This window comes from Carettochelys insculpta, chromosome 9, assembly GCF_033958435.1.
Source record: "Carettochelys insculpta isolate YL-2023 chromosome 9, ASM3395843v1, whole genome shotgun sequence".
NCBI lineage: Eukaryota > Metazoa > Chordata > Testudines > Carettochelyidae > Carettochelys > Carettochelys insculpta.
The window spans coordinates 31,860,709-31,872,987 of record NC_134145.1 but is presented as its reverse complement, the minus strand read 5'-3'; the positions used below and the strand labels follow the sequence as shown (position 1 = coordinate 31,872,987).

The following is a 12,279-nucleotide window of genomic DNA, read 5'->3' as shown; positions in this document are numbered from 1 at the left end:
CACAGGAAAAGACACGTTTGCAAAACAAATAATCACATTACAGTCAGTCAATGTTTTATGTTATAAAAATTTATTTTTGTGTGTTTTCTTTAATGGAATAGAATGCTAGCAGGCCTATTATCCAGTAAGAAGTTTCTCATCACAGGATTAAGTTGTTTGTCTATTAAGCCACATTTCAAAACTTTTCTTTGACAGTCTTACAGATCTTGTCACCACTTGGGCACATGCATTAAAATGGAAGTGCTGGAAATGTGAGAGCAGAGACTTGGAACAGGTGCTTTTCATTAGGAATATGCACAAGCTCATCAGACCTGACTAGATACAACGGTTCATCACAAATATAACTTATGACAATCGGGAAAACAAACACACTTAGCTTTTGCTCAGACAGTAGGCCTGCATTTCAGGTTCAGTGCACATTTTAAAAATATCAGAAGGTAGTTTTCTTATGTTCTATCCACTATTGGTCATCTTTGCTCTTATTAATAAGAAGGATCTGTATTGTCTGTATGTAGATGCATCGATTATATGTTGGAATTTTGTTAGTTACTAGGCACCTATTTAATATAACTGAACATACATGCTCATTCAAACCATGCCTATAGTATTATCGATATAAAATCCATCCATTCTCACTTAGGTCTGTCAATGGCGGAGGGGCAGAGGGCAAGGGGGCAGTGGCCCCTGGCCCCAACCTTCAAGAGGGCCTGGAACTCCAGCAACCCTGACTAACAAAGTAGCAGCAGCAGTGGTTGGAGCGCTGGGCCCCTTTGAATTGCTCTAGCAGCGCAAATCTGGCTGCCCGTGGCTGGGAGGAAGCGGGGAGGGCCCAGTGCTATGGTCCTGGCACCACTGCGGGATGAATGCCCTAACTCCAACCCCTGTCTGCCATTGGCCATGCCCCCTTCTGGTGCACGGAGTCGGGCCCACTTCCCACCGTGACTCAGGGCCCGTAACAGCTCTCAGCTGCACTGTTCTTACTAGATTAGTATATTTCCCAGAGAGGTTTTCCCTAATCTATCACAATAGGTATGAGTAGCAGACGAATAGCTGAGTCAATATGGCACTTTTATATCTGCTTATGCAGTCTTTCCTGGAGCTCCTACAGAATTAGAAAACAATCATTTGTTTGCAAAAGCGTTTCTCAAATGCTGTAATTTGAAAATACACACCACAGACTAAGATATTAAGTAGTTTAGAACACAGTTTCCCAAACTGGGGGTTGTACTTTCCAGGAGAGGTATGAGGCAACCCAGCCCCTCTGTCATACCTTCCACCCCAAGAAAGAGCTGGCTCCTGCTTCCAGCTCTCAGCCCCTGCCATGTCACACGGGCAACCTGGTGCAGCCACTATACAAAGCTGGCAGCTGGTGAAGGCCCATGCGAAGCTAGCTGCCTCCTGCAAAGGTGCATGAGTGTGGGGTGGCAGGGGAGGACATTTAAGTTAGTAGGGGCTGGCGGTGCCTGGCTTTGGGGGAGGGGAGCCACTCAGATGGATGGCTTGCAGGCAGCTTGGGCAGCTGGCCCTGGAAGTGCTGGGGTTCGGGTGGGTGCTTGGGCGGCTGGCCCCAGGAGTGCTAGGGCGTGGGCGGGTAGCTCGGGCAGCTAGTCCATGGCTGGTGGCCGAGCAGCTGGCCCCAGCAGCACGGGGGCTCAGGCTGTTGGCTAAGGTGGCTGGCCTGCAGCTCAGGTGGCTGGCCAGCCCCAGGAGTGCAGGGGCTCGGGCAGACAGCTTGGGCAGATGGACCTGGTAGAGCGGGGTCAGGTGGGCAGCTGGCCTCTGGCTTGGGCGGGTGGCTCAGGCAGGCAGCCCCAGCAGCTCAGAGCTCAGGCAGGCAGGCAGCTAGCATGGGCCTCAGACAGCTGGCCAGCACGGGCTGCACCAGGCACCCTCAAGGTGAGGCCAGTGCTGTTAGCCGGGATGGTCCATAGTTGGGTTCCTAGGATTTCCTAACTTACAAAGAAAATGTGGCATCATCTTTCACGTTAAATTCAGTTGTTTCTGCTGTTACATTACATTTTTCTTAAATTTTTGGGCCAAGAAAAACTGAGCTTATTTTCAATTTTAAATAACATTTTTATATCAAGATTTTGTGTTTATTTTAAATTCCAAATTCAATTGTTTGCTAAGGGGGAGGTTGGACAATGGTAAAGAAGAGGTGGGAGGGCAAGAGGGTTTCTCAAAAATCAAAAGGGGGGTGTGATGATGAAAAGGTTGGGAACCAGTGGTTTAGAAAAAGCCAACAGGCCACTTACCTGAGTTGACTTCACAAGAATTAAACTGATAACGGTGAGTTGATATTTTATCATTCACTGTGATTCTTGGGAGCTGTCTAAACACAATTCTATTTTATCTACTTCTGTATAATTAAAGTGATACAACGCCCCCCCCCCCCCCCCCGGTGGATGCCATTATATTAATATTAATGTTCTTACACAAATACGTCTATTCCGCAAAGGAAGGAGAGTAAGTTACACCAAAGTAAGACACATATATATGAATATAACTGTGTCCACACTACTTATCCTCAACCACAGGTACATGGACAACGGGGCGGGGAGGAGAGGGGATAAATTGGTCTTTGTGGCGTAAATCAACTCATCTAAATATGTGCCTAGTTTTAAAACAGGCTTCACTAAATGCACTAGCAAGTCAGGACAAACAAATTTCATACAATGACTTATTTATACTACTCCGTATACTTCACATTGAAATGTATGTACAATATGTATATTCCAATAGATTTTATAATTACATAGTACAATGAGAACGTAAGAATTTTTTCAGTACTAGTGTTCTGGGGCACTTTTAAATTTTTATGTCTAATATTAAAAGTAAATAGTTTTTAAGTGAAGTGAAACCTGGGTAAATCAGATTCTGGAAAGGTGCAAAGTAGTTTGGAAAGCTAGAGAGCCATTCCACTAGAGTTGTAGTGGTACAACTATAATAGGTAAATAATCACATCCCTCAATGACAATTATACCAGTACAAAACCTGAGTGTAAGCCAGACTTTCAAAACTTTAACTAAGAGGCGTGTTTAATTTCCATTAAGAATATACACCGCAATATACAAGGGAGACAACAATAGATGCAAAATAAATCACGTTTTTGAAATGCTATGTCAGACTACAGACATTGCAGAGATTTTTTTTTTAAATCAACCCTAATGTAGTCTCCTATTTCAGCTCTAAATCAGATAGCTATACAGATTCACTGATTGCTTGGACATTGTAAAGAGTTTACATTCACAGGAACTACAGCACTTTGATTTACAAAATTAGGTTAATACAAGCAATGAAATATTTCTCCCTCCCAAATCACATCCAACTGAAGCACATTTGAAGTATTTATACTTTAAAGCAGTTCTTATAAGTGCATGCCACAAATGAATAAACGTATCCCTTGCATTAGAGATATATCAGTTAGAGAAGTAAACAGAACCATTTTAAAAGGCTTGTTTTGATTCCTTCATGTCCAACCCATCTGCTGATAACCATCTGGAAAAAAAAGTATCTCCATATCCCTGTTTTTGTTTTTTTTTTTTAACTTCAGTTTCAGCATCCGAGGAAGTTTTGTGTGTTGTATCTCACAAAAGCTCATGCCCTAACACTGTAATAAACCCATTAGTCTTTCAAGTGCCACCAGTCTCCTTGTTGTTTTTGTTGAAGCAAGCTAATAGGGCTAAGTCTGACTGCGGTACTCTGGCAAGCATTCTTACTCAACTACCCAGTATGTCCTGGATCAATATGGAAAAACCTTCTATTTCTTCATCTTACTGCTCACGCCCCTGTGTCAGACCCCTACAGCAACAACATGCTTTTGTACCAAGACCCAAAACTTAAATTAACTCTCCTGCAAGCCACACAAGCATTAATGACAGCAATATGCCAGACAATCACCTAGTAATTGTTTCACATGTTAAAAATCAGCAGCCAAGCCTCTGCAGGTTACAAACAGCCTGTCTGCCCTTCAAAGGAAGTACTTATCTCTAGGTATCTGCTGAACCTAGTGCCTGCATAAGGATTCAAATGTACACTATGAAGACACTTTCATTAGGTTTAAATTAGCTTTGGTACAGCCCATATAATTAAAATGGACAAAACCTGCCCATGAGAAAGCAAATGACAGGAACAGGACAAAATCATTTATAACAGCTCTAGCTAATAACATTCCCAACCTGTCATGTCAGCCTATTACAGATGATTAAACTTCAAAAAGCAGGCTTCCAACAGCTGATTTTCAATTTAAGTACTAGCTGTGAAATTAAAACAAATGTGGCTTTCACCCCCATCCTCTGCTATGCTGAGACGTGACATATTAAGATTTGATTTTTTAATTTAATCTGGTTTCTGAAAACCTGCAAAGCCTGGTAATGTGCTACCCAGTTCACTGCTTCTTAGCTGTTGGCAGCAAGTCTGTTTCCTGGTCCAAAGCTTCGCAGACCAAAAGTAACTGCAATGATCCTGAGTCCCAAACAGTCCAATCATACAAGACTGAGCATTCTTGGGGGCAAGGGAGAATTCAGTGGGAGCTGAAGGTACTCACTGCTGTGTAATAGGCCCTCGACAGGAGGATGGTGGTTTTTCACCTCTACCTTGCAGTGTGTAAACATCAAAGCAGTAACTTAGTTACTCACCTTCTGTTCAAATGAATGGTAGGGGGGCGGCTACATCTCCTGCACTTTTTTGAAAATCTCAAACTCTAATCCTTCCAAGGTTGGCTTTTCTCTACTACTTGGCGAATCATAGCCTATCTCATTCATTTCTGAAGAACGAGTAAATGTGTTCTGTTCAGCACACTGCATGGGAAGGAGGCTGAGATTTTTAAAGGGGCACGAGAAAGTTAGGTACTCGTTTACTTTCAGTGGAAGCTGTGCATCTCGTTTCCTTAGGCCCCCTAAAAATCCCAGCCCTTGTACAAAGAAACATTTCTAAATGACTCTGGCAATTTGGGAGAAGAGCTGGTGTGTGTGAAATCTCAATAAATGGACAGTCAAGACCAGGTGCTGTGAGTTAAAGGGCACCTTTGACACCCCTTGATGAAAGCAGGAGTTGAGACTGCTGAACATCTCCTGGGAGCAACTGCTGGAAAATCAGATCCTGAAATCAGATTAAGAATAGTCCAGGAGACGATACGGTCATCTCTTAAAAATATGTTGGTCATGGTAGACAGTTGCAAACACAACACCCCCTTCTAACCAAACTTAAGAAACAGATGATCTAACCATTAGCTTTAGCCAATATAAAATAATTTTTAGACCCTCATTATCAGGGCAAAATAAACTTTAAAATATTTTTAAACTTTGAAAAAATACAAGTAAATTTTTATTTAAAAATATATTTATATTCCTTACTCCACATTTGTTTGTACAGATAGTTTTGTGTCAAAAAGACAAAAGAAAAACTCAAATGAACATATCAATAAAGGCATATTCAGAATATCAAATTATCTATATAGTGTATTTGGTAGAAGCATCTTTCTGTAAAATTGAGTAAACGGAAATTAATTATTCAGCTTTCATTTGTTCTCTAACATCAGAAGGCAAAGTTTCAAACAAAGTGTCTTCTACAATTAAGCCAATCCGCTTCAAAGCCCTACACTCTCCAAGTTCAGGTGGGAGACTTTCAAAGTGATTGCCTTTAATATCCAAAGAGGAGAGGAATATTAAATTACCGATTTTAGGTGAAAGGACTGACAAGCTATTTTTCCCAATCTTCAGAGTCTTAAGTTTTTTGCAGAAGTATAATTCATCGGGCACACTCTCCACTTTGTTACAAGTGATGGAAAAATACTGTAAACTTTGTAGCACCCCTATTTCCGGTGGAATAAATCGTATATCATTGTAAGACAAGTCTAAGTATCTGATTTTGTTGCATAGGAATAGGTGGGATGGAAGAACCTCTATTTTGTTGTGACTAAAGAAAAGACGTTCTAGGCTAGTGAGTTTCTTTATATGTTCTGGGATGTATGTTATACTGTTGTACCACAGCTTTAGGACTGTAAGTTTTCTCAGATATTGAAAGCTAACTATTTCTTCTATTGATTTGAGGTTGTTCTCTTTTAAATCCAATTCCTGGAGACTGAGAAGGCTAAAAACTGCATGAGGTATGCGCTCCAAATCACAGTGAACCAGCTCCAACTCAGTCAAGTTAACCATTTTCTTCAGGTTATTGAGCATCACTAATTTGGTGCCATCGTTGTGAATACACATTTTTTGAAGGTGACTTGCAACATCAACAGCAGATTGTGGGATTTTGGATAAGTTGCTTTTAATGTAGAGAAGTTTAAGGCTTTTAAGCTCGCGAAAAGACTCAAGCGTAATATTTTTGGAAATATCATGACTGAGAGAGCCAATTAAGTAGAGCTCTTCTAAATTTCTGAGCCCATACATCCAGGGTGGAAGCTCTCGGATGTCATCAAACTTGACGCTCAAGATCTTCAGATTTTCCTTCAGAAAAGCCAAGGCAGCACTGTGGATCTTCACAGAACACTGGTATAAAGAGAGCTCTTGGAGACTGTCCAACTGTGCAATGGTTGCTGGTATCATAACATTATTAATTATTTCAAGTTTTAAAGACTGCAGCTCTGTAATTTCAAAAACTGTGTCTGGAAGTCCAGAAAGCATGAAGAGCTGCAGTTCTAGCCGGTTCTGGGCATTTGTTTGTAGTCTCTGTCTCAATTTATCCGCAGTCCATTCATTGTTTAAGTTCAGCTGTTTCAGCTTGTTTTCACTGACTTCAGACAGGAACACAGCAAATCTCTTTGAATAAAGAGGGTCATATTGATCTATCATGTGAAACATAAAAGCAAAATCATTCTTAACGTCTGGGATATCGTCAATTCCAGTCTCTTGACGAACATATTCAAAAGAATACTCCTTTAGTGAACGATAGAACAACCAATACAAGGTGTAAAGGCATGTTAGTCCATAGATGCTTACAAAGCACAGGTAGCAGAAGGAAAGTTTAGAAAACAGATGAGCCATGGTATGATTACAGGAAAAATTCTTATACCCTGTCATATCCTGTATGTCCACATTACAGTCTACTGTAAATTGAACTTCAGAAACTAATGCACTATTGTAAGCAATAATGATAAGAAATTTAATAACTTTAAGGACAGTCTGGCGAACATACATAGCATAGAGTAGATCACCTTCTTCAACATGCAGTCGGAATTTCTTCACCTTTTCAAACAATGCTTTGGCCTGTTCCCCTTCTTTTTTATCCAGTGCTCCAGCCGTCCCCTTATCGACAACAAACTTTTCTGGTATTGATTTTAAAGACTGAGTCTTGACCAAAGTGCCTTCTGTGCTAGGCTGGATGGTATTTGACCTGCTTATGTTGTTCTTCCTGTTGTCCTTCTCTTCTGAGTCTTCCCCAGACACTTCAGATAAGGCCCTTGTTGTCCAGGGAGAGTCAAAACATTTCCCCAATATGGAAATGAAGTGTTCAATTTTTGAGCTTGATCCAGGGAATTTGAACCAGAAGTTACTACATAGCATGAAAATCAGAGTGTGTATAAGGACAAGGTAAGGGAAGTACTTTGCATACCAATGCAGGGCACGTTCATAGCACATTTGGTTTATAAAGCTATACTGCTGGAGGTCTAAATCAGTCTTTAGTCCTTTCATTTCAACAGTGGCAGGAGTAGTGGATGGTTTGGGGGGAGGAAGTGGGGTTGTATCTGGGACTGCATTAGACCCATTAGGAATGTGAGAGTGATTCTGTGAAGGCTGGACTCTCTTTGGAAGGCAAATTATCTTGTCTTGCATGACCTGAAACACACAAAGATATACACTTTCAAATGATGTAAAGATGATGTCTAATATCATCCCTGTTTGGATAATAGCATCATCAGTACATGTAATTTCTCCTTGACGCACTCTCTGCTCCGTACTAGTTCAGTCGCTATCATACAATCAAAGAACATAAGAGTAGGACGCAACCTCAGGTGGTCTTCTAGTTCAACCTCCTGCTCAAAGCAGGACCAACCCCAACTAAATGGCTATGTCCATTATTGATATTTGTTATGTGATAATCTCATGCTTAATACATATGCTGAGAACTACACTGCCTGACTTATGCAGTCATTTCTGTACATGTAACATTTTTCCACATGTAAACAAATCTAGAAAAGAGTAGCTCAGATTTTAACTTCATGATCATGCATGAATTCAAAACTAATCATTCAGATTTATACCCACCAATTACACATAGAGGGGCTTATCCTGCCTGAATGTCTGCACTTCCCATTGGTTTCAGCAGGTGCTGAAGGAGCATGCCACCTAGCAGGATTGGACCCCATCATTGTTTTTTAACTATTTACTATTAAGGATGGTAACTGTTGAAATGTAGGCCGTGTTTACACTCACTGGCAAATAGGAGCTGCAGCAACGGATGCAGCATATATTAATTTAGCGGGTCTAGTGAAGACATGCCAGAATTGATGAGAAAACACTCTCCTATCCATTTATATACTTCACCTCCCTGAGAACAGTAAGGTAAGTCAAGGGAGAGCATCTCCTGTCGACATAGCATAGTGCACACGCTTCAGTTAAGTCGATCTAAGTGACGCAACATCACTTGTGTCAATTTATTACAATAATGTAGACAAGGCCTTAGAAAACTCCTTTTGATAAACGGAGCCAGACTCTCAACTGGTATAAAGCTCCAGTGAAGTCAACAGAGTTACCCCAATCAACACCAGTCAGGGATCTGGCCCTTTACCTTGAAATTGGGTTAACACATTTGTAATGAACAGGAACGTTAATATATGTCTCTTTCATTTGCATTGTTTTCACACACCTTTTCCCTTGTGTTTTATTCGGTCAAACAGTTAAATATGCAAGTGACGGAAACTATGCTTTGTTCATGTCAACAAACACTTGGCTGCTGGCCCAAAAAGTCCCCTTGTGAAGTGTGGGGTTTTTGAACATATCTTCTGTACACAGCAGGAAGTATTTTTAAAACTTTAATACAAACAAATCTATAAGCCTGCACAATTGGGGACATTTATCATTGAAATTCTTCAGCAAATTCTCTCCTGGTGTCTGTGAGCAGCATTCCACTGAAATCTGCCAGTTTTATGACAGCAGAGAGTTTGCCCCTCTAACTCCACTTCTAGAGAATGTGACTCTAGAATATTATTAGTGACAGTACTGAATCCAGCAGTGTCAGATGGATCAAAATCCTGCTAAGAAAACGTGAATTGCTAAGAAATGGCTTTGGGGTTCAATAAGAAATTAGGAAGCTTATTTCACTTAGGGCCGGAACAGTCACCGCAGAATCTGCAGAGTCACTATTCGCTGTAGAGTAAACTCCGGAGAGATGCGTGTCTCGGGTTAACACAACGGCCACCCCTAGTAGGAGCTGAGCAGGAATTCTGACTTATGCGAGGGTTGCAAGAATGCAACTCCTGTGTAAGGCAGGGGGCCTACTGTATAGGTAGGGAGGCAGGAGGCAGAGCAAAAGCTGTGGAAAGTATATCAGACCAGGTATACGCTGAGCATAGGGCAAGCCCTAACTGGAATGGAGACAATGGGGAGGTAGCTCATGATCTGATAAGTAGTTCCTGGGTCTGCACAACCGTACACTGCCTCACACTTACACTCTCAGTTTAGCCCCATCCTTTTACAAAAACTAAGAGACACTGTTAATGTCAGTGGCCATTTCTACACAGGCCACCTCCTTCAGAAGTGGCATGATAACACAGAGAGCAAAAGATGCTAATGAGGCGCGGACGCAAATTCCCCATGCCTCATTAGCATAATGTCACGTGACTTAGTGAATATAGAAAAATTATTTACCTTTTCCCATAATACAAGAACTAGGGGACACCAAATGAAATTGATGGGTAGTGGGTTCAAAACTAATAAAAGGAAATTTTTCTTCACACAGCGCACAGTCAACCTGTGGAACTCCTTGCCCGAGGCGGCTGTGAAGGCCAGGACTCTATTAGGGTTTAAAAAAGAGCTTGATAAATTTTTGCAGGTCAGGTCCATAAATGGCTATTAGCCAGGGATAAAGTATGGTGCCCTAGCCTTCATAACAAGGGCAGGAGATGGATGGCAGGAGATAAATCACTTGTCTTCTGTTCTCCTTCTCTGGGGCGCCTGGCATTGGCCACCGTCGGCAGATGGGATGCTGGGCTTGATGGACCTTGGTCTGACCCAGTATGGCCATTCTTATGTTCTTATGTTCTTATGTTCTTATGACTTGGAATCCAGAAGACCAGACCGTTCTTCCGGACTCCAAAATGCCGTGTACAAGCATGGCCGCTGGGGGGGGCTTCCAGAAGGAAGTCCTTCTTTCAGAGGCCTCTTCTTCCCGAAAATTTTTGGAAAGAAGGGGCCTCCGGAAGGAAGACCCCCCCCCGAGGGCCACGCTTCTACATGGCGTTTTGGAGTCCGGAAAAACGGTCTTCCGGACTCCAAATCACGTGACATTATGCTAATGAGGCACAGGGAATTTGCATCTGCGTCTCATTAGCATCTTTCACTCCCTGTATTAGCATGCCACTTCTGAAGGAAGTGGCCTGTGTAGAAACAGCAGTGTGTCTAAACAGTGATCCACTCTCAAAACTGGTGGAAAGGCCCTTCAAATTTACAGATGTAAAGAACAAAAATAATGACCAAATATCTATATTTTTAAAATAATAGGTATTTTTGTGGAGCCCGCCATACAAAGTGCTTTCTGCTCCTCATCAGATTTTGGCTCTGTGGCAGCATTTAATTAATCCAGAATGGCAGTTAACATCAATTGTTTATATATCAAGCACCCTTGAAGTGTTTTGGCATGCAGGAGGCACAATTATTAGTTATGGGTAGTGCTGAATAAAATGTGTATACTCATTTCAGTTCTATTCAAAACACAGGGAGAAAATAAAATTGGTATTTGCCAAATGCAAAAAGACAAAAATATATTTTCAAGGCCCTAAGAAAGTTGTAAATAATAAAGAGTGAAAAACAAGAATTTAACTCTACAGTAAGGTTTACTTTGCAAAATTATTATGAAAATTGGCCAGGTCAGGCACAAAAATCTACTCACTCTCCCTTTCCTATGACTGAGGATCATTAAAAAATGAAGGAGCCAATTTGTCAGCTGGTGTGAGCCAACACCATTCCAGTGTATTCTGAGTTTCAGCAGCTAAGTCTGGGCCATATTTTATTCATCTGTTCAAGCATATTACTCATCTGGGCCAGCAGATTTTGGCATTGTTGATAGCGACCATGGCAACAACAAACCTTGACAATGTTCTTTCTAAAGAAAGCTCTGGCACTTTTTGAACACCTCTGACATTGTCTCTAAGTTATATTTTTCGTAATATACCTGTAATGTACATCCAAATACACCAATCATCAACATGGCTACTGAGAGATAGTCTGTAAACACATCCCACCATGGCTTCAGTACTCTGAATGCCGGCTGCTGTTCAGAGAACTGACGAAATTCGGTGACAGGAATCATGTTTCTGAAAGACAATCAAGCAAAGCTGGTGTTAGTCATTTTAGGCCATCCTCCTCCGTTCTGTATGACTCATGGAAAAAGATATTTGACTCACTTGGGGAAAAAAATCAAAACTATTTTGACCTGTACAACCATCAGGCATTCCTTGTTCACATCCCGCCCCTGCCCCTCCAGCTCCTTGAATCTAAAAAAGGGCATAACAGTCACCTCATAGAGGTGTTGCTGGATTATTCACTCATAGCTACAATGTGTTTGGAGATCCTTGGATGGAAGGCACTCTAAGAATTAGTTACATTACATACAGTCTTAAATCCTTCAGACTGCATACACTGTCAATGAAACCACCCCAGTGGAAGCATTACTTCACAAAACCATGTTAAGAAGCAATTATTTACAACTCATCAGGCAGTATCCCTATCAACAGGCTGCCACTGATCCCCAGTTTACTGGACTAATGGTGATGGTCTGTGACACTCTTTATGAAATTACAACCAGTCAGGAGAGTCCCCTTCTGATACCTGTGTGTTTCTCCTGAAAAATTCACAGAGAAACCAAAGGAAAAAAGTTTCTTAAAAAGAAAAAAAGAGCTAGTGTGAGTGACTAATAGGACAAATCTTCTCTTCATTCTCTTTCCTTTTGGAAAACAGTGCAAAATTCGGTCCCTTTAAATTATATGACCAGTTCTCATCCGTGAAGCACAGTGAAGCACAGTGTCACCAAAACATGACATAAATTAGCTTTCTTTCCATAGCAAAAATTGCACTGTTTCACAGCCACCGCTAAGAAGACCCCTCCCTCCCTCCCTCCCTT

At 41.4% G+C, this 12,279-nt stretch overlaps 1 protein-coding gene across 3 annotated transcripts in view; it reads right to left on the bottom strand.

Moving 5' to 3' along the window:
- Positions 1-2,391: 2,391 nt before the first annotated feature.
- Positions 2,392-12,279, bottom strand: part of LRRC8C (leucine rich repeat containing 8 VRAC subunit C) — a 36,594-nt gene continuing 26,706 nt past the window's right edge. For all 3 annotated transcript variants that reach the window (XM_075002970.1, XM_075002972.1, XM_075002969.1), the window contains 2 exons: positions 11,332-11,473; positions 2,392-7,778 (listed from right to left, as the gene is read on the bottom strand). In XM_075002970.1, the coding sequence (XP_074859071.1) occupies positions 5,508-7,778; positions 11,332-11,469 (2,409 nt within the window). In that variant the 5' untranslated portion in view covers positions 11,470-11,473 and the 3' untranslated portion in view covers positions 2,392-5,507. The remainder of the gene's footprint in view (positions 7,779-11,331; positions 11,474-12,279) is intronic.